The sequence below is a fragment of the Sapajus apella genome, unplaced genomic scaffold, assembly GCF_009761245.1.
Source record: "Sapajus apella isolate SASKATOON/1434 unplaced genomic scaffold, GSC_monkey_1.0 scaffold134, whole genome shotgun sequence".
Taxonomy (NCBI): domain Eukaryota; kingdom Metazoa; phylum Chordata; class Mammalia; order Primates; family Cebidae; genus Sapajus; species Sapajus apella.
Window position 1 is genome coordinate 1,039,759 of NW_022437074.1, and position 25,477 is coordinate 1,065,235.

The following is a 25,477-nucleotide window of genomic DNA, read 5'->3' on the forward strand; positions in this document are numbered from 1 at the left end:
CAGTCCTTCCCAATCAGGGCTGGTGCAGGCATGTCTACGTTTTACTTACCTGGAAGAAAGCAGTCAACCTGTGGGGAAAGAAATACGACAACAGCACAAAGGTGATGGGAGTCCTCTCTGATTCGGCACCGCTGTTTGAGGTGATAGATGACTCTGAATTTCCTACCTGCTCACGTTGTCCTCACATCAAAAACCCCAAAGACTTCCTTGATTTGAGGATTTCCTCACATTCTAAACAGAAAGCACAAATGACCGACAATTTCTTGCCAGGAGACTAATTAACTGATTTTCCCTTCGCGTCACAAGAATGAAAATACCAAGGCTAATTTGACATTGTGGTGGGTTGTAGGTGACTCAGCTGTCTTTAGGCTTTCCTCTAATAACTTATTTATGTTTTCCAAGACATAATGCCCTGCCAAGCTGAGGAAGAGTCTCCCAAAGCCACGAATTCATCAAAATGCTGGGTTATTAAATCAACATCAAGATTTGTTAGCCTAAATATGCCTTTTCCACTTGATTTCACCACTTTCATTCTCTTGCATGTGGCAGTTAATCCCAGGAAGAAACCACCACCCCCTGCCATCCACCTCTGGTTTCAGGCCCAGGCTGCGTCCATATTCAAGGCTGAAGGCCTGCTGCTGTTCCTTCTGTTGCCACTCAGTCTTCTAATTAGATTTCAGCTTTGCCATTTGTTTTCCTACGGATGGATTGTATTTTCTCACTTGCTATTTTGTATGTGTAACTTCTATGAATTAAAACAAGAAACTTCTAGACAAATGAAAACATGTTTTATTTACAAGAAAAAAGTCTGTACATTGTGTATACATAAAAATATACAAAACCAAAATAGAAAATATCAAAGTGTTAAAATGTGTACAAACACTTTTAAAATGTGACTCCTGGAAAACTTCAAGCCTTAATTAGTTTGAAGAGTACACATTTCATTTTAAAAATTATCATACAAAAGAATTTCCATAGCTATTAAAAAAGTTTACTGGTTTCCACTGGAAGAATTGCCTAAGTATTTCCTCTAGAGTAAAACAGGATTTGTTATAAATGTTAGATTTTAACACCACCAATGCAATTTCTTTGTTTGAAATCTACCTAACAAGAAAAGTATTTTCCATAGAACCAGTAAATGTTTCTTCCAATCTTTGAAAGCCATGGGCTTTCCCTTCAAAGTTCAGTGTGAAATCAGGCTTCTGACAAGGATACAATATTAAGGTAGTGTTCTACCTTCATAGTGCCTTTTAAATAATTCTATCAGACCATTTTAACATAGCCAAGATGCGCAGAGTATGAGTGTGTGGGAAGGGGTTGGTGGAGGACTGAATTTTTTTTTTTTTAACAGAAGGACATATAACATTTGCTTCCTTCTCTTAAAAAGTGGTTGCATAATTAAAATAAAATTTATTGTAAAGGTTTTAGTCAAAAATATTGATGAAAAGAACAATATAAAACCAACCATGTGCGTAGATATGTATATACACAATTATATAACTATATCTACATGTATAATTTTTATACTAAGAACTAGATTGATGTCTATAATTATTTAAATTCAATGAGCTCAAGCGTGAACAGGAATATGTTGGATTTTTTTTTTAACCAAAAGGCTTCATTCATTTAATAGAACAAGAACTTATATTTTATTTCCCTGTACTGACAGAGAAATACTTTTCATTTATCAAGGGTGTAAATAATGCCCAAGTGACAAGAACATGCATAATAATCTCACAATGAGAATATCCAGAGTATAAAAGACAAGTTGAAACTCAGGCACATTTTACCTAAACAATTAATTTCTAGATGGAGCTGCCTTGATCAGTCATGTAACCACTGGGTAAGAGTTCTAAACTATCAGAAAGTCATCAAAAATCGAAACAGACAATATAATAGAACATACTTGGAGGCTACCTGGCCTATAGATTCACTCATGCCTCTCTGATAAGTCCCCTGGTCCTACCTCACTCTCTTTCTCTGTCTTTTACCATGGTTAATCAGAAATTCAACCAGGTAACTGACCACATGTACTGCATGTTGATCTATAAGAAAAACTGGAGAGGGAACTTAAATCATGGCATTCACGTGTATGAAATTCTTCTATCAAACACTGGCGCTCATCTAAGGTTGATCCCACTTAATGCACCTGAAAGGGACCTACCTAATTAATTCAGGAGATGTGTTACTGCTCAGAAGAGTCAGCGAGCAGCATAAGTTTGATCTGTCCCAGCAGAATGAATTGGCTCATACACATTTAAGAGAATGACCCAGCTACTTTGATTCCCTAATTTTGAAAATGCTGACAATTATTTTAGCATTTCTTTCTGGTGCAGATGCTAAGGCTACAATGGCTGAGGACTACTGGGGAGTCCAGGACTGATTTTTGTCTGGTGGAAAGACCAAGAGGACCAGGCACAGGAAGTGCTGTTTCTCAAAGCTCTGCCTTCAGGCAGACAAGGAAAGACCCGGTAATTCAAAATGTAAAAGCCCTTCCCTTGCCCATTTTAATGCACAAGCCTGATGCTTACATGCAACTTTTAATTGACCATCTCTTGGTCCTGAGCACAAGTTCTCCGTAAGAGCAGCTCTATAAGGACATAGTGGGAAAGGTCAGCTCCCTGGACTAGCATTGGTATTCCATGAGAACACCAGGTCTGTTAAAGGTTACCCTCCTGCCTGGTGTGACCGGCTAGAAAAATAAGTTAGGGAGAAGCTAGATGTGGTTGAATTGCCGTTGCTGGTCAAAATTAGTTTCTTTGTGATAACAACAACAATGGGTGAAATTAACTTGAAATACAAAAGAATGTTTGTTGGTCCTGAGAGTGAAAAAAGGAATCCTTAACAGCTTCAGCTTACACTAAGAGGATTTTTTATCAGCTTGCCTTCACAAAAGAGGATGGAGGATTTTGGAAGAGACAGAACCTGGGAGAAATTCAGTGAGGTGCCACTTATTGTTAACTACTCCACAGAAGAACTGTGTGCTTAGTGGAATTCAGTCAATGTGGCATGTATGGATTTAGTCAATGTCTGGCAAAATACTGCCACTTAGGACCCATTTGGCTTATACTAGAAGTAGTTGTCACATTAGCTATTACTGCCTAACATTTTTTTAGGAGCTAAATAACTTAAACTTTTATAGAAGAATGCCCAGTCAATGGTATCTTAATGCATGTATTACATTTTTTGACTGTTGAACAGACCCTGATTTCCAAGAGTCTTTAAGGCCATAATAAATCCAAAAATTGTAATTAAATTTCCTTTACTCTTCAGTCTTTCTTGTAGCCTCAATGAAACTGAAAGTACTCTTTTAAAAGTACAATGGTTATAACAAAATGCTATTTAAAAGTCTTTAAAGAGTGGGGTTCTGAGGCTTTTGAACTGGAATATTTACACCGACCCCAATAAATTCCCCTCTAACCAAGTTCTCATGTCAGCCAAGGGGCATTGTGCTGGATAATAAGGATGCTTACAAGCAAAACCACTTGCAAAACTGTACAAGGAACTTCAATGGCCAGGGGCATTTTAATGGCAGGGAAGACTTAGAAAGATCCAAGGATTGTAGGAGGAATAGTATCCATCAGAGCCACCTCACTCATATTCCAGAGTCGCTGAACTTATTACACACATGTAAACACAAGGACAAGACCAAGTTCTGTCAAGAAATTAGAAAGGAACATGGCTCAGCTATGTCTACTTAGACATAAGGTAATATGTAAGACAAGGTTATCTATCCCTTCTCATAGACTTAATAACAAAGCTCTAAAAATGGGCTTTTATCGAATATTGTTGTGGTTAAAACTTTCCAATTTCTCCTTCACTATTATAATAAGCTATAGGAGATGTCTTGATATCCAGCTCCAGATGTGCTGAATAGGCTAACCAAACATAAGCCGCCAGTCTCTGTAAGCCATTCTTGCTCAAGAAAGTAGTCCTGAGAACAGTCTAGAAGAAACCAATCCCAAAACAAAGAAAACTTTTCCACTAAACTCTCCTGACATTCATACACTTTGCAAGGGAGAACGCATTTAATTAAGCTGCTATTGTCATTGCAATAAATCTTAACGCTACCACACAGATATGTCTTGGTTATACATTGAAATAATAGCATGTTTAATTAAGGTATTACAAAATGATTCTGTTTCACTATATTTGTAGCAAAAAAAAGTTTCAATGTATAAGTGACAGTTGAGATTAAAAAAAAATCAACCCTGAATATAGCTAACATATTGCGATGAAATTTCCCTCTAGCTGCCTTTCCCTCTGAAGCATCTACATATTTTCCTTCTTAATGAGCAATGCTTTCGCATAAATTATTTAATTATATGGCTTTGTCATGCTGCTGAGATAAAACATATCTGTGAAAGCAAGGAGTGGATTCCTAAACGTCTGTAGGAAGATTTAGTGAAGATTCAGCACTCATCACTGTTGAGTTCCTGCAGGCTGATAGAAACCTGCACAAACCCGCATAATAAAGACAGGCGTGCATCCCTAGAAGCACAGAGCAATGGCTCCGAAATCCTTCCTTCTAGTTTGGAAGGAGCAAGGTGTCCCCTGTCTTCCCCAGCAGGGCTATGCCAATTGTCAGGTATGTCACTTACTATGCAAAAGCTGTGGGGTAGATCTGCAGGTGAGAGGTGCAAGGCAGAAAAGCCAGAGCTGGGGAGTGTCCAGGGGCACCTGCAGCCCTGTGATTCTGTGTTACTTGCCAGTGATGTGCCTCCTGGAGGATGTGATACTAATGCTCCTGGTTGAGTTATGAAATAATGCAGGGAAACAAAGGGTCTCCTCCGTGGTGCTATTTGGAATTTGGCTTTTCCTTGGTCCTTTCAAGATTGATGTTTTGATGGACAGAAAGCAAAGCATTCAGTGGGCAATGAGAAGCAGAGATGAAGAATGCAACGGTTGGAAACACAAGCCTTTGCCAGGATGAGCTGGGAATTTTTGCTGTTAAATACATCCGAGTGATCATTTCAACATTTGTCATAAAACCTAGGGTATTTAACGATGGATGCATGTATGAGTGATGTACTTGATGCTGTAAATGCTGCACCTCAACTTGAACGTTTCTAAACATAAACCACTTTATATGGTCAGGAGCATCACCAAAACCTGTCACTGAAACTAACCCTGATGAGGGGTACTCCTTGCAGAAGAAAAAGTTGTTAACAGTTTTGGAGGTATCATACCCATGGCCATACATGTGTTTTCTTTCCAGCTATCCTTTGTTTTGCATCTTTCTTGAGCCTTATTTTTTTTTTTAAATTCCATTTCTATATTCAAAGTGGTAATAAATACTCAATGGCTTAGAAAGAGAAGAATTCTCATGACCAGCACTAAATTACAGTTTAAAGACTCAAAACTACATTGCCTAATATCTATCTTCAAGTATTCTTTTGTGACTTTGAGTACAACAGTAGTACCTTATTGCACATTGATTCCCAAGTAACCCTTTTTACGAATGTGGAATGACTGGACTGGGTGCAGGACAGTGCACTGCCTGGAAGCCCGGCAGAACCACCTTGCCTTTGCGATGCAAATCCCCCTGTGTGCCTGTGTTCAGGCGCTGCACCAGGAGCTTCTCATAGAGCAGCGGGTGGTACGCCCCGAGGGTGCAGGCTGCGTCGTAGTATAACTCGTGGTAGTGGCACAGCTCCGTCTGCCGCACGGACGGGATGTATTCATACACGTGCACCTCTCTGCACATGGACATCATGATGAGGATTCCTGACATGAAAACAAAAAATTAGAATCTAATGAACAACTCCACATGAGATGGATGATTTTTTGGGTGTGGTGGTGATGGGGTATGACTGTGGCAAGAGACACTTACTTTGCACTCACTTTTTTTGTTATTGTTACATCTGCAATGTTATAACTTCTATTAAGAGGTATGTATACAGTTCAGGGAGTATGGAGGCATATTAAAATGTAATACTATATATGTGTGTGTGTGTGTATGTGTGTGTGTGTGTGTGTGTGTGTGTGTGTATTTGCTCATTCAGTTTATCACTGTGGACCCAGCAAGGAGAGATGAAAAGAAGTCAATGAACTTAAGGAAATCATATTCTAGTGAAGGACAGAGTTGCAAGCCCCAAATTAGAGTCTCCTGTATCACATTCTATACACATGTCACATCTGGTTTGCAATGGTGGGACTGTGATGTTCCAAAGAAACAAATGCTATAAAAACTGGATTATAAAATAGTTGCTTGAATATCAGTTGACTACAAAACAGTTGTTTGAAAAGTTGTAACATTAAACTGTACAATGGATCAGCTATTATAAAATACTGTAGTTGTCTCAATGGAAAAAAATGGAGTTAGAGGGACACAGAGTTTAGATTCATATTAACAAAATTATTTTTCTCACTGCATTATCAGGGTTAAAGTTTTAATTTTTTAATGTTTCAAATAAACAGCTATAACAGCTAATCGTGGAGTAAATTTTATTCTTGATCTAGGTTAATGGCTTTCTTTCTTTTCTTAACACCACCAGTGCCACCATTAACTTGAAAGTTAAAAAAGAATGCTTATCTCTTTTCTGAAAGGGTATCCCTTGTTATGAAAAATATAAAGGAGCACAGTTATTCCTGTCATAGCCAACATTTATCTGAAGATGACAGTAATATTCCCTAGTTAAGTAACCATGAGTGCAACACGAAATCCCATCCCAGTGGAGTCCTGTATAAGGAACACTGGGAGAGAAGACAGAAGAGGCTTAATTTTGCCAAGGAGATCCAGAAGGGCTGCCCAAAGGAGGAGAAGCCTGAAGCTCAAGGGGCTGCCTGGTGGATAAGGGGTAGAAGGAAACAGGAGAAGGGATGCTGCTCCAGGGACAGCAAGGATAGCCTGTGTACAAGATGTCAGAGTCATATACAGTATCATAGTTGAGAGTAAAACACATGCCTAACAAAGAGAAGCTGATTATGCAGTTCAAATTCTATGAAGTAAAGTTGCTCTCAAGAGCAATGGTTAGAACCTTGTTACTGGGTCAATTCCTCTTGTTTTTCTCCCAGTTCCTTCCTACCAGTTTCCTTACTTTGTTTTAAGACAGAGTGGCTACCTGTCTGCTGCCCCTCCCTTAGGTCAGCCTAAAGCATTGTGATGCTCACTCGGGGTGTTGGGCAGTGGTGCAGAAACATGCAATGCAGGTGATCAAAAATCTACCTTCTGGTTAGTAATGACTGCTCTCAAACATTTTTTCTCCCCTGTATGAAATCGTATACAAGGAATTCACATGGTGAATGAGAAAGCTATCTGCCCATGGAGAATGAAACTCTTTTATTTCCAGTCACTTGCCAACATGGTGAAATCATGTTTCTACTAAAAATACAAAAAATTAGCTGGGGGTGGCATGCGCCTGTAATCCTAGCTACCTGGGAAGCTGAGGCAGGAGAATCACTTGAACCTGGAAGTCAGAGGTTGAAGTCAGCTGAAATTGCGGCACTGCACTCCAGCCTGGGCGACAGAGTAAGACTGTCTCAAAACAAAACAAAACAAAAAACCCACAAACCTAAACAAACAAGACATGCTCTGGTGTGAATGTTCTCTGAGGGCTGAAGTTTTCCCAGACCCTGTGTCTGAGGACAGCTTCATGTTTTCTAAGCAGGGGCTACAGACCAAGTTGCTGCACATTGCCCAGCGCTGGGGGCTCCCCTTCACCTGGGCATGACATCTGCTCTGCCAGCTCTACACAAGGAGCCACGTTGAAGGGGATGGACTTCATCATGGACATCATTAATCAATATATTTATTACAACACCTTCCATGCACATGGCAGGGGGGTGGCTTCAAGGGTGTCTTTTGTACAAAGTTATTGTATGACCTAGCAGTGGAGGTGTACCCAGAAACCACAGGTCTTTGCTACTGGATATTTCTATAAGCTAATAATACAATGGTATCCGTAAGGACTGGAGTCCATTTTGTCGGAGCTGACTTTTGCAACTCTGGTTCTTAAACTGGATGGCTTTCAAAAGCCAATCTTATACTTAGAGGAGTATGTCAGCCAGGCAGTTAGTCCTCTCCATAAAGCAGTAGTCCTCAAAGTTCAGCATGAAAAAGAATGACACAGGCAGCTGGATCAAATGCAGGTTTCTGGGACTTGTCTTCATTTCCAGAAATTCAGGTTCCATTGGTTTGTGTTGGGGTCCAGGAATCTGAATTTTTAACAGGCATCCTGTTTAGGTGACAGGACATTTATAAAAAAATTCCCACCTACCACAGACCGAAACTTTCGTAAAATACCATAATGAGCAATTACGAGAAAAATGATCACCTATTTGGATGCCATGCCTATTTGAAATTGCTATCAATTTCAATACTTCCAGTATTGTTTAAATACTTCCAATTTCTACATTAATCTAGTTGTAGACCAGTAACACATGTTCCTGGACCTGTGCTGGTCTACTCTCCACGCTTTAAGGACCAGATTGTTCTAACACACATATTCTTTGAGAACTGCTAAGGAATTTCTAAGTTGTCTCATAGGGAGCAAGACATTCTGCATGTTGACAGCTAATCTAGATTTGAACTGCTACCAAATCCAAGTAACCCTAGGGAGTTTCCCTACACATCCTTGCTATCCTCTTGCACTCTAAGAGATATCAAATGTGTGAACCTGATTGTTTCTCTAGAGAAAAATTTTACCCCTGCTGCTAGTTAACTGTTATATCTTAAATGACGTTATCTCCTAAAGATACAATATAGATTTTTGTCATAAGACTATGCAAATAGTATGCTTTCAATATATGTAAATAGGTACACTTTTAGTATTTTCTTATATAAGTACTCTATATTTAAAAATAACTTTTCAGCTTCAGAAACAGAGGAATTTGTCAGTTAGCTCATGGCAGTCCAAACTGAAAGCCAATAGATGCTAAGAGAGTGGGTGTTTGTCCTCCGTTTTCTGTACAGTTCTTCCTGATCTTTGCCTATCCGATAGAGATTCAGCGACAAAGATTTCTCCATCTTGGTTTGCAGTCTCATGAAGTTGTGGCTTTCTGAAACTATGAACCATGGCTTGAAGCATCGTAACATTTAATTAACAGTAGGATCTACCCTAGTGTTTAAGTGGCAGCCAGCTGCAGCCACTGATATTCAAATTGGTATGGAGGCATCTTCAAAAAAAAGGAAAAAATTAATTTAAAACTCACCGTGGAGCAGGGTGTGCAGTCGCTCATGCTTGTAATCCCAGTACTTTGGGAGGCCAAAGCTGGTGGATCACTTGAACCCAGGAGTTTGAGACCAGCCTGGACAACATGGTGAAACCCCATCTCTACAAAAAAATACAAAAATACCAGCCAGGCATGGTGGCCTATACCTGTGGTCCCAGGTACTCGAGGCTGTGGTGGCAGAATCACCTCAGCCCAGAGGTTGAGGCTGCAGCGAGCCATGACAGTGCCACTGCACTGCAGTGCAGCCTGAGTGACAGAGTAACATTCTGTCTCAAAAAACAAACAAACAAAAAAACCTAGTAATAAAAAATAAAACTAATTGTGTAATGTGAAAGGTAGAAAAAGAGATTTATGGTGCCAAAGATGTAGAATATTCTTTAATATTTTAACTTTTTTTTTCAGACAGCATGATCAATTCATTTAGCATATGCATACTTTGCCTTTTAATTTTCCTTAAGCCTGTTGTTATACATAAATTTGAGTTGAGATTCAGACTCTGACGTATAATAAATAGTGATACTTACTATTATTAAATTTGATTCCATCTACACATCAATTTTCCTAAGAGTTAACAATAGTACTTAGCGCTACACAAACACCTGAAGAATATATTTCTTCATACTTTGCAAAAAATAAGATGCATAGGTAGATGTCAATGTTTGGACATATACAATAATAGCTCTTACACAGCTCAGCGATGTGCGTTAGAGAATGGGGTATGTGGGGAGTAGATACTGCAGGCAGGCAGGACTGGAACGGGATTAGGGAAGAATAGAGTCTTTAAGTGCTGTTGGAGGCCTCCTCAATTAAATTCAACATCTATCAAGCTGACCACGGTGCTAATCATCAGAGATTTGGAGCGCCTTTCTTTAAAATCATAACAAAATTAAACAAAACTAAAGATTTCACCTTTAAATTTAAAAACAGGTAGAAAGACCATGACCATTCTTAGGATGACTTGAAGCAAGTATCCTAACGTCATACTGAGAAAAATGTTTATGTGCTACCACTAGATCTCTTCTGCAGTGCCCTGATGCTGAGCCTTGTTATTCACAAATGACTATCAACAGCACACAGCTCTCAAATGAACTCTGAGTCACCACCCATCCCTAGGTTCAATGGTTCAATAGGAAGACCCAGAATCTAGCACAGAGTTTTACTCATGATGATGACTTATACAAAATGATACAAAACAAAATCAGCACAAGGAAAAGGCACACAGGGTAAAAAGTCCAGGGGAAACCTGATGTGAGCTTCAAGAATCTTCTCCTAGGGAGTGGCATAGAGACTAAATTTCCTCCAGCAATGAGTTGGGACAACTGCTGTGAACCGAATGTGTCTCCATCTGCCACTCATAGGTTGAGATCCTTCCTGAGGTGAATGTGATGGTATTGGGAAGTGAGGCCTTGGGAAGGGATTAGGTCACGTGAGTAGGGCCCTCATGAATGGGATTAGCGCCTTTGTAAGAAAGGATGTTGTGGAGATGATCTCTCTTTGCGACAACACCACATGTGGAAGCAGCAAGAATCCTCCATCTCTGAATCAGGAAGAGAATCCACACCTGGAGCCAAACTAACCAGTGCCTGATCTCTAACTTCTTGCCTCCAGAACCACAGAAGAGAAATTTCTGTTGTTTAAGACATCCAGTCTACAGTATTTGTTACAGCAGCCAGAAATAATGGAGACAACAAGACAAATGAAATGATGCCAACCAGTGAAGCTTTTTAGAGACTCAGTACTCAGTGTTTTTATTTGAAACTGGTCATGTCAGCAGTCTCTGCCTGACATGCACTAAAATTCCAGACTCTCAGAAGGAAAGCAAGTGTTTAGCATAAATCACATTTCTTGCATAAACAGTACACACATAGTGAACCACTCTTATCAGTTAGAGGGGTGGGAACCTTCCCAAAAAATCCAAGTTCCCAGACATCGGGCAAGGGCCAGTCTTATAAGCAGGCATTCCTGAGGATAAGCAGTCAAGCTAGCTGTGTTGTCTTTTCTGCTCAGATACCACATATGCACAAATTCAAAGTATTGCATTACTTCATAATCATTTCCTCGTGCCAGACTGATGTGAGGAATTCACATCTGGTTATGCTAAAAATGTTATTGATTCTTTTTTTATTTCCTCTCTTATGCCTGGTCAGGTCTACCTAAAATGCAAGAAGAATACTAATCATGTAATAACATGCAATTCAGTAAGGGACAGCTTTTAAAAAGCATTTAAGAAACTTTTATGTTAAGTAATTTTGTTTGAGGACTATAAAAAAATTAAGTTCTTTAATCACTTATAAAAGTTTTACTGCTTTCAACATGAGCCTGGACTTTTTGATAGGCAGATCAAAATTTGGACACTTTTAAATGTATTTTTCCAAGGCAATCAAATGGGCATGGAGCCAGCTGTTTAGAATCTTTAAACAGAATTAACGTTAAGTTTCTTGCACTGCCAGTTGTTACAAATGAGTCCACATGAGGGATTCATTTGAAGAAAATAAGTATTAGTATTTTCTAGGCAATTATGACTCAAGAGGCATTCATGTGCCAAATTGTATGCTTTTAAATGTCGTATAATGCAAGATAATTATCAAACCAATTGAAAAGCATTTCTCCTGGTCTTGATAAAATATCATGTTATATTATTCAGCATAATAGGCAGAATGGGCACTTATTTATTTGCTCCAAAACCTGAATAAAAGGCAAACTTTAACACACGTTCAGATTAACACAAATTTTAGATGACTGAGGTTTTTTAAAAATAAATCTTTACTTAGCATATAGATATATTTGATGTATTATCAGAGTCTATCATAATCATTTAGCATTTACCTTAACTGCGGCTATGCCAAAATTATCCTGCTTTTCACTTGGCAGAATATTTAAAATAACATTCCAAATCATTGAGAATAATAAAATTTTGTCCTTGATGAAAATAGCCTTTCATTAAATAGCAAAATGAGCTATAAATATAAAACAGAACATAGTACAAGTAACAGGAAAACTACCAGTTGAAATCAATTCTAATAAACACTCGAATAAAACATACACATGAAGTAAATTAGCAGTCTCTAAGAGTCACCAATAGAACACTGCAGAACACTTTTCTGAATGAGGGGTGAGAGTGAAAGGCTAAGTGCATTAAATATGCCAGGCTAATAGAACTCTAGCAGCTGTTTTGTGGTTTCTCCTTAAATTCAATCATAAAATGAAAAATAATGAGAGCTACACTTGAGATTCTTAAAGAGATAAAAGTGACTTTTTAAGCGGCAGTTCTAAAAAATATTTATAACTAAAAGATGGCTTGGAAATTTGAACCTGATGTAATTTAAGAAGACTCTACCACCCTAAACAAAATAGTATAATGCAAGAATAATACTGGAAGGTCAATTTGTAGCTCATTTACACTGCATTATTTGTTGTTATCACACACTCAGGATTCATTACTTACAGGAAAATACAAAAAGTTGCTCCTAACCAACAAAAGTGTGACACATTTTACGCAATCCTAAATATAGATGTTAAGTAGCTTTTTATTTTGTGTTAATGTTCTGTGTTTGGGTGATATATTGAAAAATGAGATTCCAAAAGGCAATATAAAATGGAAAAGAAATGTTATGACATGTTTTTAAGCCTATTATTCTTGTGCATATATAAATGAGCCTGAAGTTACAGTGTTTGCACCTGTAAACTTCAGAAATATTAGCTATAATATTATGAGTAGAGATTGCTTTTTAAAAAAAAGGCAGGGTGGGGATGTTGGTGGCTTCTGCAATAAAAATAATTGGCAATTGTACATTATAAAGGAGTTCCACGTTCTTGTAGTTCTGGCTACAAGGCCTGTCTGCCTGTCAGCACTCAGGCTGGGAGCTGGGGTGGGTAAGGCTGGTGACTGCTGGTGTGCCTGGATGCCTTACTGCATGCAGGTGGCAACCCCATCTAGCCATGCTTGAAGACCCCAGGTGAGATCACTTACCTATAAAAATATGTCATTAGGTGGGCAAAATAGAAGCTGCAGGACTCCAGGTAAATTATTCCTTATCCTCAGTCAGGCTACAGCACAGTCAAAATGACTTCACTGCACTGAATACCAAGATAAAATCTCTAGTATTCAACTAGGGATGAAAGAGAGAAATGCTCCTCATATGTGAACAAGTAGCTCCCAATGGGCTGAGTGTAAGGAAGCTAATGAGATGGAGAAGTTGTTCCAAAGAAACGAGTCCTTATGGATCATCTAAATTACCCTGATTCATGTTACATCTTTTTAGTTTTAAGAATACATGTGCAGTCCAATAATAGGTGTATTAATTCCTTTATTGCTTCTCTAGAGAAGGAGATGGTACAGGTAATACAATCCAATATATCTACTAGAATACTTTCTTCTGTGAACACAGAGGATAAATATGGAGTCTAATTAGAAACTCAACTACATAATTCTTAGGAAAGGACCATATCAGCTCTTATCAATAATCACCAGAATGTCATACACTTTGCACTGGCACTAATACTCCTAAGAATTTATCTTAAGGAAATAGTTTAAGGAAAAGTCTATATAGTCACATACTGTACATACTGTAGTACATATAAATACATAAATATAGTAATGACTTGTTAACATAATTGTTTGATAATATCAAGCACTGTGAAACAACCAGAATACTCAAAAACTAAACAAAGGCATACGTTATGATATACCTGTTTGATGTAATTATATGATCTCTATAATAGCAAAGAAAACAAAAGTCCCTTTTCACCTTGATTATAGATCTTAATGGAAGAACAGTCCTTTTCTGTTTGGGATAGAGTCTTATTTGACCTAGCATAAATTTTTAGATGACATACATTACAATAACAGCAATCAGTAAATATTAGTTATTGTGCTTAGGCACATGATAATTCAAAGTAAAAGGTACTATCAGTATCTTCATTTTATAGATGAAGGAACTGGGGTTTAAAGATGCTAAGTAACTTGTTCAAGGTCATCTAGCTATTCAGGGATAGGGCCAAGATTTGATTCTGGTCTCTGTAGAATCTAAGGTCTTAGCTACACGTAAAGTGACATGCCAGGAGGGTGGCCACCCTTCTGCATATGAGACCAGTTAAATCAAAGGTGAGTCTATAAGATGACATAAATCACAGCCTCCCATTCATTCATTTGTTCATTCATTCGGGGTACACTGTGTGCTGTGCTGTGGTGCTTCACAGTGAGGGAGCCTTATGCATTACAACAATGTTAAGATCTAGATGTGGTCAAGATTTGGAAGGATATACACTACAATAAGGTCAGGATAGCAGTACCAGAAAGTATGGTGGAGTTATTTAGTGTTTTTAAAAATGCACAAACATTTACTTATGTTGTTATTTTCTTTCTTTTTATAAGGGCTGCAAAGTTCTAGGAGATTATTTTTAAAAGTTGCAAAGAAAAACTAACGACGCAAGGCAGAGTCATTCTCTTCTTTAAGGTTTAGTGAAAGCTTTGGACACATACTTATGTGAGGATAAACAGTAACTCTAAACCTCCTCAGCCTTACATATGTTACTAAAATGGGATTTCTTAAAAAGCTCGTCAGGCTTTTACTGAATTCCAAGATAATGACCTTGATACCAAAAGTCAAAACGATTTGCCAAGTTACGTTTTAAATGTTTTGAAAAATAATGATCAATAATCAATATGCAACTTTGAGTCAGGTTTCCATGTTTCACTGCAGTAAATATTCAACTCTAATAATGATTCTTCAGAATATTTTGTCAGGTGAAGTTGCTCAGTAATAACAAAAATCTGATGTTAAAAACACAGAAAACATGATTTAAAAATATTAATGTAGAAATTTGAGAGGGCTAACTTCAGTTTACATTATAAGTTTTAAAACTTTAATAAGGATATAGGGAGGCAGAGCAAGATGGCTGAATAGAAGCCTCCACCAATTGTCCTCCCAGCAGGAACATCAAAGTCAACAACTATCCACATGAAAACGCATCTTGTAAGAACAAAAAATCAGGTAAGTGATCATAGTACCTGGTTTTAACTTCTTAGCACTGAAAGGAGCACTGAAGAGGGCAGGAAAGACAGTCTTACCTTGCCGACACCATGCCTCCTCCATCTGTCAGCAGAGAGGAGAATCTGTGCACTTGGGGGGAGGGAAAGTGCAGTGAAACTCAGTGCTGCCCTGTCACAGTAGAAAGCAACACGGGGCAGAACTCAGTTAGCACCCATGGAGGGAGCATTTAGACTAGCCCTAGCCAAAGGCAAATCATCCATCCCAGTGGTCAGAACCTGAGTTCTGGCAAGCCTCGCTATTAGGGGCTAAATAAATTTAGGACCCTGCTCCTGGGTCCTAAATAAACTTCAAAGGCAGTTTAGGCCACAGGACTTCCATTCCTGGGCATGTCCTAGTGTTGTGCTGGGCTCAGAGCCAGTGGACTTGGAGGCATGCAACCTAGTGAGACACAAGCTAAGGGCGCCAAGGGAGTGCTTGCACCACTCTTCCCCCAACTGCAGGCAGCACAGATTGCAGATCTGGAAGAGGCTTCTTCCTTCTTTGTGAGGAGAGGAGAATAAAAATTAAAGAGAACTTTGTCTTGCAACTTGGATATCAGCTCAGCCACAGTAGGATAGGGCACCAGGCAGAGTCCTGAGGGCCCCATTCCGGGCCCTAGCTCCTGGATGACATTTCTAGATACACCTGAGCCAGAAGGGAACCTGCTTCATAGAGGTAAGGACTCAGTCCTGGCAGGATCCATCATCTGCTGACTATAGAGCTGTTGAGTCCAGAATAACCAGCAGTGGGAGTCAGGCAGTACTCACTGTGGGCCTTGGGTGAGACTTAAAGCCATGTTGGCTTCAGTGACACCCAACATTTTCCCAGTGGTGGTGGCTACAGGGAGGGACTCCTGCTGGAATAAAGGAGAAGGAAGAGTAAAGGGGACTTTGTCTTGCAGCAAAGGTACCAGCTTGGGCAAAGTGGGGTAGAACACCAAGCAGGCTCTTGGGGTGCCAGAGTCCAGGCCTTGGCTCTCACACAGCACTTCTCAACCTGCCCTGGACCAGATAGGAGCCCTCTTTCCTTGAAAAAGAATCCCAGGTCTGGTAGCATTTATCACAAGCTGACTGAGGAGTCCTTGGGCCTTAAACGTATATTGGGTGGTAGCCAGGCAATACTCACTGTAAGCCTGGGCTGGTAGTGGCCATGAGAGATACTCCTCTGCTTGTGAAAAGGAGAGAGAAGAGTGGGGAGGACTTTGTCTTGTGGCTTGGGTGCCAGGTCAGCTGCACTAAATACAACATCAGGTAGAATCCTAAAGTTTCCTACTCTAGGTCCTGGCTCCCAGATGGCATCTCAAGACACAACTAGGGTGAGAGGAAACTCACTACTCTGAAGGGAAGGATGCAAGCTTTCTGGCTTCATCATTTGCTGATTGTAGACCGCTGGGACGCTGAGTGAACACAGGCAGTAGCCAGGCAATGGTTACCATGGGCCTTAGGTGAGATCAGGTGCTATGTTGGCTTTAAATCTCACCCAGTACAATCCCAGTGATGGTGGCCACAGAGGTGCTTTTGTCTCCATTCTAGACAGCTCAGCACAGAGAGAAAGACTCTGTTTGTTTCAGAGAAAGTGAGGGAAGAGAACAACTCTCTGCCTGGCAATCCAGAGAATTCGTCTGGATCTTATCCAAGACCACCAAAGCAATACCTCTACAAGTCTGCAAGAGCCACAGTGTTACTGGGCTTGGGGTGCCCCTTAATGCAGATACAGTTGAAGTGACCAAAAACTTAGATCATAGCACCCAAGTCCCTTCAAAAACCTGGAAATTCTTCTCAAAAAGGTTGGGTACAAACAAGCCCAGACTGTGAAGACTACTACAATAAGTTCCTAACACTTGAATGCCCAGACAGCAGAAAACATCCACAAGCCTCAAAGCCATCTAGGAAAATGACCCCATCAAACAAATTAAATAGGGCACCAGTGACCAATCCCAGAGAAAAAGAGATATGTAACCTTTCGGACAGAAGATTAAAAATAGTTGTTCTGAAGAAGCTCAATGAAATTCAAGACAACAGAGAGAAGGAATTCAGAATCCTATCTCATAAATTTAACAAAGAGATTGAAATAATTAAACACAATCAGGCAGAAATTCCAGAGCTGAAAAATCCAATTGACATACCAAGGAATGCATCAGAGTCTCTTAATAACAGAATTATTCAAGCAGAAGGAAGAATTAGTAAGCTTGAAGGCAGTCTATACATAGTCAGAGGGAACAAAAGAGAAAAGAATAAGAAAGAATTAAATACACCTGCAGGATCTAGAAAATAGCCTCAAAAGGACAAATCTAAGAGTTACTAGTCTTAAAGAGGAGGTAGAGCAAGAGATAGGGGCAGAAAGTTTATTCAAAGGGGTAATAACAGAAAACTTCCAAAACCTAGAGAAATATACCAATATTCAAGTACAGGGTTATAGACTACCAAGCAGATTTAACTAGAAAAAGACTACCTCAAGAAATTTAATAACCAAACTACTGAAGGTCAAGGATAAAGAAAAGATCCTAAAAGCAAAAAGAGAACAGAAACAAATATTAATAACATACAGTGGAGCTCTGATATGGTTGACAGTAGACTTCCTAGTGGAAATCTTACAGCCAGAAGAGAATGGCATGATATATTTAAAGTGGTGAAGGAAAAAAAAATACACTTTCATCCTAGAATAGTATATTCAGCAAAAATATCCTTCAAACATAAAGGAGAAATACTTTCCAAGACACCCAGAAACTGAGGAATTTCATCAAAACTAGACATATCCAACAAGAAATGCTAAAGGGAATTCTTCAATCCGAAAGAAAACAATGTTAATGAGCAATAAGAAATCATCTGAAGGTATAAAACTGACTGTAATAGTAAGTACACAGAAAAACACAGAATATTCTAACAATTAGTTGTAGCCTATAAACTGCTAATATCTTGATTAGAAATACTGAAAAATGAACTTATCAAAAATAATAACTATAACAAGACACAGACATTAAAAAAAGACACAAAGACAACAAAAACTTAAAAAGTGGGAGGATGACATTAAAGTGTAGAATTTTTATTAGTTTTCTTTTTGTTTATGCAATCAGTGTTAAGTTGACATCAGTTTAAAATAATGGATTGTAAGATATTATTTGCCAATCTCATGGTAACCTCAAATTGAAAAACACACAACAGGTAAACGAAAGTAAAAAGCAATGAATTAAAACATACCACCTTCACTAAAAGCAAGACAAGAAGGAAAATCACCTTCACTAAAAGGAAGGAAGCAAAGAAGGAAGAAGGGACTGCAAAACAATCAGAAAACAACAAAATGTCAGGAATAAGTCCTTATCAATAATAACACTGAATGTAAATGGACTAAACTCTCCAATCAAAAGCCATAGAGTGGCTGAATGGACAACAAAATAAGATCCAATGATCAATTGCCTACAAGAAACACACTTCACCAATAAAGACACACATAGACTGAAAATAAAGAGATAGAAAAAGATGTTCCATGCTAATGGAACCCGCCTACATAAAAAAAAAAAAAAAAAAAAAAAAAGCAGGAGTAGCTTCACTTGTATCAGGTAACTTAGATTTCCAGCCAAAAATCTATTAAAAAAAGACAAAGTAGGTCATTATGTAATGATCAAGGGGTCAATTCAGCAAGAGGATATATCAATTTTAAACATATATTGGACCCAACATTGGAGCACCCAGATCCATAATGTAAATATTACTAGAGCTAAATAGAGAGATAAACCCCAAAACAATAAAAGCTGGAGACTTTAACACTCCACTTTCAGCATTGGACAGATTATACAATCAATGATCATACAATCAATTTTCAAACAGAAAATTGACAAAGAAACATTGGACTTAGTCTATATCACAGGCCAAATGGACCTATAATTATTTACAGAACGTTTTATCCAATGGCTGCAGAATACATTCTTTTCCTCAGCACCTGTATCATTCTCAAGGACAGACTCTGTGCTAGGCCACAAAACAATTCTTAAAAATTTAAAAAAACTGAAACCATATCAAGTATCTTCTCCTACCACCATGGAAGAAAACTGAATTAACAAGAGTAATTTGGGAATTAAAAAGACAAATTTTGAAAACTACATAAACACATGAGAATAAAATGGTATGCTCCTGAATGACCAGTGGTTCAGTGAAGAAATTTAGAAGGAAATTTAAAAGTTTCTTGAAACAAATGATAATGAAAACACAACCTATGAGATAAAGCAAAAGTAGTGCCAGAGGAAAGTTTAGAGCTATAAGAATCTAAATAAAAAATCAGAACAACTTCAAATAAACAACCAAATGGTGTATCTTTAAAAACTAGAAAAGCAGGAGCAAACCAAAACCAAAACTACTAAAAGAAATGATAAAGATCAAGCAAAATAAATGAAATTGAAACTAAGAAAATGATACAAAGCTCAATGAAACATAAAGCTGGCTTTTTGAAAAGATAAACAAAATTGAAAAATCTTTAGCCAGACAAAGATAAAAAAAGAAGACCCAGATAAATAAAGTCAGAAATGAAAAAGGAGACATAATGCAACTGATGTCACAAAAATCCAAAGGATCATTAGAGGCTACTATAAGAAACTGTAAGCCAATAAATTGGAAAACATAGACAGATGAATAAATTCCTAGACACATATGACCTGGCAAGATTGAGTTATGAAGAAATCCAAAACCTGAATAGACCAATAACAATAATGAGATCAAAACTGTAATAAAGTTTCCCAGCAAAGAAAAGTCCAGGATACAATGGCCTTACTGCTGAATTTTACCAAATATTTAAAGAAGAACTAACACCAGTCATACTCAAACCATTCTGAAAAATTAAGGAGGAGGGAATAATTCCAACTGCATTCTACAAGCCCAGTATCATCCTGATACCAAAACCAGACAAAAACACATCAAAAAAGAAAACCACAGGTCAATATCTTTGATAAATATTAATTTAAAAATCCTCAACAAAATACTGGTAAATTGAATTCAACAACATATTTAAAAAAACCATTCATCACAACCAAGTGGGATTTATCCCTGGGATGTGAGGATGGTTCAACATATGCAAATCAAATCAATGTGATACATCAACAAAATGAAGGACAGAAAACATATGATCATTTCAATTGCTGCTGAAAAAGCATTTGATGAAATTCAACATTGCTTCATGATAAAAACCTTCAAAATACTGGGAATAAAAGGAGCATAATTCAACAAAATAAAAGCCAGATATGACAGACTCATAGCTAGTATCATACTTAATGGAAAAAAATCGAAAACTTTTCTTCTGTGATCTGGAACATGGCAAGGATGCCCACTTTCATCACTTATTCAACGCAGTACTGAAAGTCCTAGCTGGAGCAATCAGGCAAGAGAAAGAAGTAAAGGGCATCCAAATTGAAATGGAAGCAGTCAAATGATCCTTGTTTGCAGATGACACGATCTTATATTTGAAAAACTCTAAAGACTCCACCAAAAAGCTATTAGAACTGATAAACATTCCGTAAAGTTGCAGGATGCAAAATCAACATGCAAAAATCAGTAGCATTTCTGTATGCCAACAATGAACAATCTGAAATAGAAATCGAGAAAGTAATCCCATTTACGATAACTGCAAATAAAATACATAGGAATTAACTTAACCAATGAAGTGAAAGATCTCTATAATGAAAACTATAAAACATCCATGAAACAAGTTGAAGAGGCAACAAAAATATGGAAATATATTCCATTTTCATGGATTAGAAGAATCTATATTGTTCAAATGTCCATACTACCCAAAGCAATCTAGAAATTCAATACAAACCCTATCAAAATACCAATGATAGTCTTCACGAAACAGAAAAACAATCTTAAAATTTATATGTAATAACAAAATACCCATTCAATAGAATGACCCAGAGTAGCCAAAACTATCTTGAGTGAGAAGAACAAAACTGGAGGAATCACATGACCTGACTTCAAATTGTACTAGGTTAGTACAAAAGTAATTGCGGTTGTGGCCATTTTTGCCATGCGGTTTTTCCATTAGTAAGAATCTTATTAATATTAAATTAAGCATGTAATAAAAACATTACTTAACTAATTTAATATTAAAATGTATTTATAGTATGTCAATAATATAATTGTTCACATGTTTTAGAATTCACTTACTATAAAGAAAACAGAATAATTGTTATCTTTGATAAATTATCTATGTACATGAATTGCAAACTTTTTGAAATCAGGTGTTTTACCAACCATAAAATGACTTTTGGTGAAGAAGCTCTTAGAGTTTGCTTTCTTCAATGCTAGGTCAATGTGTTCTTCAAATTCTGAAACTTATTGTTCTTTCTCTCTAAGGAAGCCCTGTTATTTTCAGATAAAACAGGAATAATTTATTTAGTTACAAACTAAGTATTTCTGTCCAAATCTGATTTCACTAGGAAACCTGATTTTCTTCTCCATAGGAAATGATAATGCATAGCTCTTACAGCACCAAAGAAAAAGCTCAGCCCTGCCTATGGGGTACTGGATCAATGACAATTCTGATGTTACAATATCTCTAGGCCTACTAACCAAGAAACATTCAGACTGGTGCATTGAACAGAATTGGCTTCTATACTCCTTTCCCTTTAATATTTATTGCTTTCCTTTTCCCGGCAGAAACCACACATGCACATGTACACACACACAAACACACACACACACACAGACACACACACACACACACACACACACACACAAAAACACACACACACGGAATTCCTAATCCAATAAGGCAAGACCATGTGACATATGACCCATCAAGGAGACTACTGGTACTGGGCTAGGGGTTGCTAATGAAAGTGCAAAAGGTATGTTATGCTTTTTGAGAGTAAGGTGTTGGCTGAATGTCTTATTTCATTTGGGCTGCTGTACCAAAATGCAATAAACTGGGTGGCTTTTAAATGACAATAATTTATTTCTCATAGATTTAGGGGCCTGAAAGTCCAAGAATAATGTGCAGCAGATTCAATGTCTGGTGAGGGTCCACTTAACTGGTTCATTGATGGGCATATTTATGCTGTATCTTCACACGGTGGAAGAGGCAAATGAGCTGTCTGGGGTCTCCTTAATAAGGGCACTAATCCTATCCTGAGGGCAGCTCCACCTTCATGACCTAATCACCTCCCAACGATTCCACCTCCTAATGTCATCACCTTGAGGGTTATAATTTCAACACACAAATTTTACAAGGAGAAATATTCAAGTTGACCACACCAAATTTCATCTGCCCAAATGTTAGGGAGAGGATGACTTTCTGAAATCAATGAGAGTTGGAACTTTGCTTGCTTTTTACAAACATCCCACTAACCAGTATATCCAAGAATCTGGGTCCCAACTTGATAGGAACAAATAAAAATCCACTTTTAAGAAAAATATTTACATTCCACATTGTTATGTATCTCATTTCACAACAAGTTTTAAGAACAAAAACTGAGTTCATTAGTAAAGTGAGTAAATTTTATAGTTATGTCTTCCAAAGAAACAAAAAGAATAATTATGTTTGTGGTTAAAACATCCAGTAATGCTGGAATATAGGATTTAATGTTACAGAATTTCAAAAGACAAAAATATATCACAATGTTATATTTTTAGTAATACATTATGTTATTTTAACTAAACACAAATAAAAATAATTATACCACTTGGGACTAAAGATTGCAATAAGTACATGATTAGTAGCTATTAAAGATTGTTGTGTCCTTCTATTGAGCCAAATGCATATCACCTTGCTGGTACACCCATCAGTACAAAGCCTGTGGTGGACTAGATTTCTAAAGCTCTTAAGGTTCCAAAAAGCTTAAAGAATGGTTCTCAAAGCATGCCCCAGGACCAACAGTGTCACTATCACTTGAGAACTTGTTAGAATTGCAAACTCTCACAGCCTCCATCTACTCAAAACTCTGGGGGTGGGCCTAGTAATTTGGTTTATAAAACTGTGACAGCCACTCTCCAAACTGACTCAGTAATGACAGTGCCTGCTATTTTTCATGTCTTTGTGTCGTTTCCTCTGATAACAATGGTGCTGACTTGTGTAACAAAGAGAATGTAGCAGATGTGTTAGCTTATGACATCGTAAAAACATTGCGCCTTCCTCCTTGCTCTTTCACAGATCCCCTGTTTGCTGGAAGCTGGCTGCCATGTTGTGAGGATGCCCAAGCAGTGCTATGGAGAGAGTTTCATGTGGTAAGGAACTGAAACTTCCTACCCTCAGCTATGCAAGTGAGCCATCTTGGAAACGCATTATCCAGCCTTAATCCAGACAGTTTGACTGTAACCATCAGACACTGTGAGCCAGAATCATCCAACCAATCGGATCCCAGATTACTAACCCATGGAAACTGTGTGAGAGAATAAATGCTTATTGTTCTTTTTAGTATCTAACTTTTGCTGTGCAGCAATGGTTTAGTAACACACAAACCTTTTGTGTGATTCTGATACATGCTAAATTTTGAAAAACAATGAGCTAAAACATTCATTCACCAAGTAATTATTTTTTGTATCTGCTATGTACCAGGCTAACAGCAGAAATACAAGATAGGAAAAACAGACATTGACCATCCATTGAATCCTTTTCTTGTCCTTCATTGGACTTATCTTGCTTTATAACGACTTTATTTACGTCTGTCCTGCAAGTTTTGGGTGGGCAGGACCCTTGTCTGGTTTCTTCACCCCCAGGTTTCTGGGGCCCAGTCCTGTGTCTGGCACACAGAAAGAGTGCAATTAATATCTACTTGATGATGATCCTTCCCTTCCTTGTTCCCCACTTTTTGCCTATTTGAAGAGTTCAGGCCCCAGTAACAAGGCCTTGAATAGCACCAATAGCGCTACACTCAAAGGGCTCAGTAACATCTCCCTGGGAATCTAACTGCCACTGGCTAGTCTCCATACAAAGAAATGTTTTTTGTGTTCAACACAGTCAACTTTTAGAGTCTCTCTATTTCAAAGATGCAGATTCCTAAGCATGTATAAAGAAAATGCATGCAGTGGATGTGTTAGTCTGTTTTGCACTGCTGTAATAAAATACCTGAGACTGGGCAAATTATAATTAAAAGAGGTTTAGTTGGCTCACAGTTCTGCAAGCTGTTCAAGAAGCATAGGGCTGGCATCTGCTTCTGAGGAGGCCTCAGAAAGCTTTTATTCATGGTGGAAGGCAAAGTCGGAGCTGGCACTTCACATGTTGAAAGCAGGAGCAAGACGGGGAGTGGGTGGGAGGTAGTGCCACACACTCTCAAGTAACCAGATCTCTATTCCCAGTTACTTGGGAAGCTGAGGCAGGAGAATCGCTCGAACCCAGGAGAAGGGGGTTGCAGTGAGCCAAGATTGTGCCACTGCACTCCAGCCGGGGTAACAGAGCAAGACTCCGTCTCAAAAAAAAAAAAAAAAAAAAAAAAAAAATCAAAAAACAAAACAATACAAAACTAATCAAAACAGAAAATAACCAAATCTCACAAGAACTGACTATCATGCAGACAGCACCAAGTCCTGAAGGATCCGCCCCCATGATTCAAACACCTCCCCACGAGGCTCAGGTGAACTGGAGACTACAATTCAACATGAGATCTAGGTGAGGACAAATATCCAAACTACATCAGAGGGTTTCAAAATATAAGTAATTGCATGGGCGACTGTAAAGATGAACACATCAGTAAAGGTTTCAGCCAAAAATACTGGAAAATAAAAGTATTATGAAGTCAACCATGTGTGCAGCTACGTGTGTATATATGTATCTAATGGGCACATCAGTAAGGGAAGTAGTGCACACTGCTTCACCTCCAGTGCAGGCCTTTGTGGCCTGCACTGTGCTGCAGTGTTGTTCCTGCAACACAGGAGGCCAGGGACACTGTCAAGGTGATATTTTGTGATGGTGACCATCCTGATGACCTGTGTACCCAGGGCTGAAGATATGACTGTGCAAACTGAAATGTTCTAATCCCTTCTAACAGCTCTTTGATGGGTTCTTTTGTTCAGGAGCTGACGTTAGAGGTTAGAGCACTTGGAAACAAGAAAGTGATGAGACAATAAGTCAATACCTTCTCAACATGACCTCAGGGCATGAAGGGGGCATTTGGAGAACACTTTCTGATAACAGAAAAAAAAGACAGTCGTCACTGACTTTTAAAATTCTTATAGCAGGTGGATTAAGATGTGGGTGACATCATTTGACTGCTATTTAAGGATGTCGGATAAATTATAAAACAGATTCTGGCTCTCAGCCTATTTATGATCAAGATCAAAGAAGAGGGGCAA

The 25,477-nt window shown here is 38.2% G+C and overlaps 1 protein-coding gene across 2 annotated transcripts in view; it reads right to left on the bottom strand.

The window, feature by feature from the left end:
• Positions 1–1,092: 1,092 nt before the first annotated feature.
• ST6GAL2 (ST6 beta-galactoside alpha-2,6-sialyltransferase 2) overlaps positions 1,093–25,477 on the bottom strand; it is an 82,237-nt gene continuing 57,852 nt past the window's right edge. For both annotated transcript variants that reach the window (XM_032263033.1, XM_032263032.1), the window contains exon 6: positions 1,093–5,727. In XM_032263033.1, the coding sequence (XP_032118924.1) occupies positions 5,456–5,727 (272 nt within the window). In that variant the 3' untranslated portion in view covers positions 1,093–5,455. The remainder of the gene's footprint in view (positions 5,728–25,477) is intronic.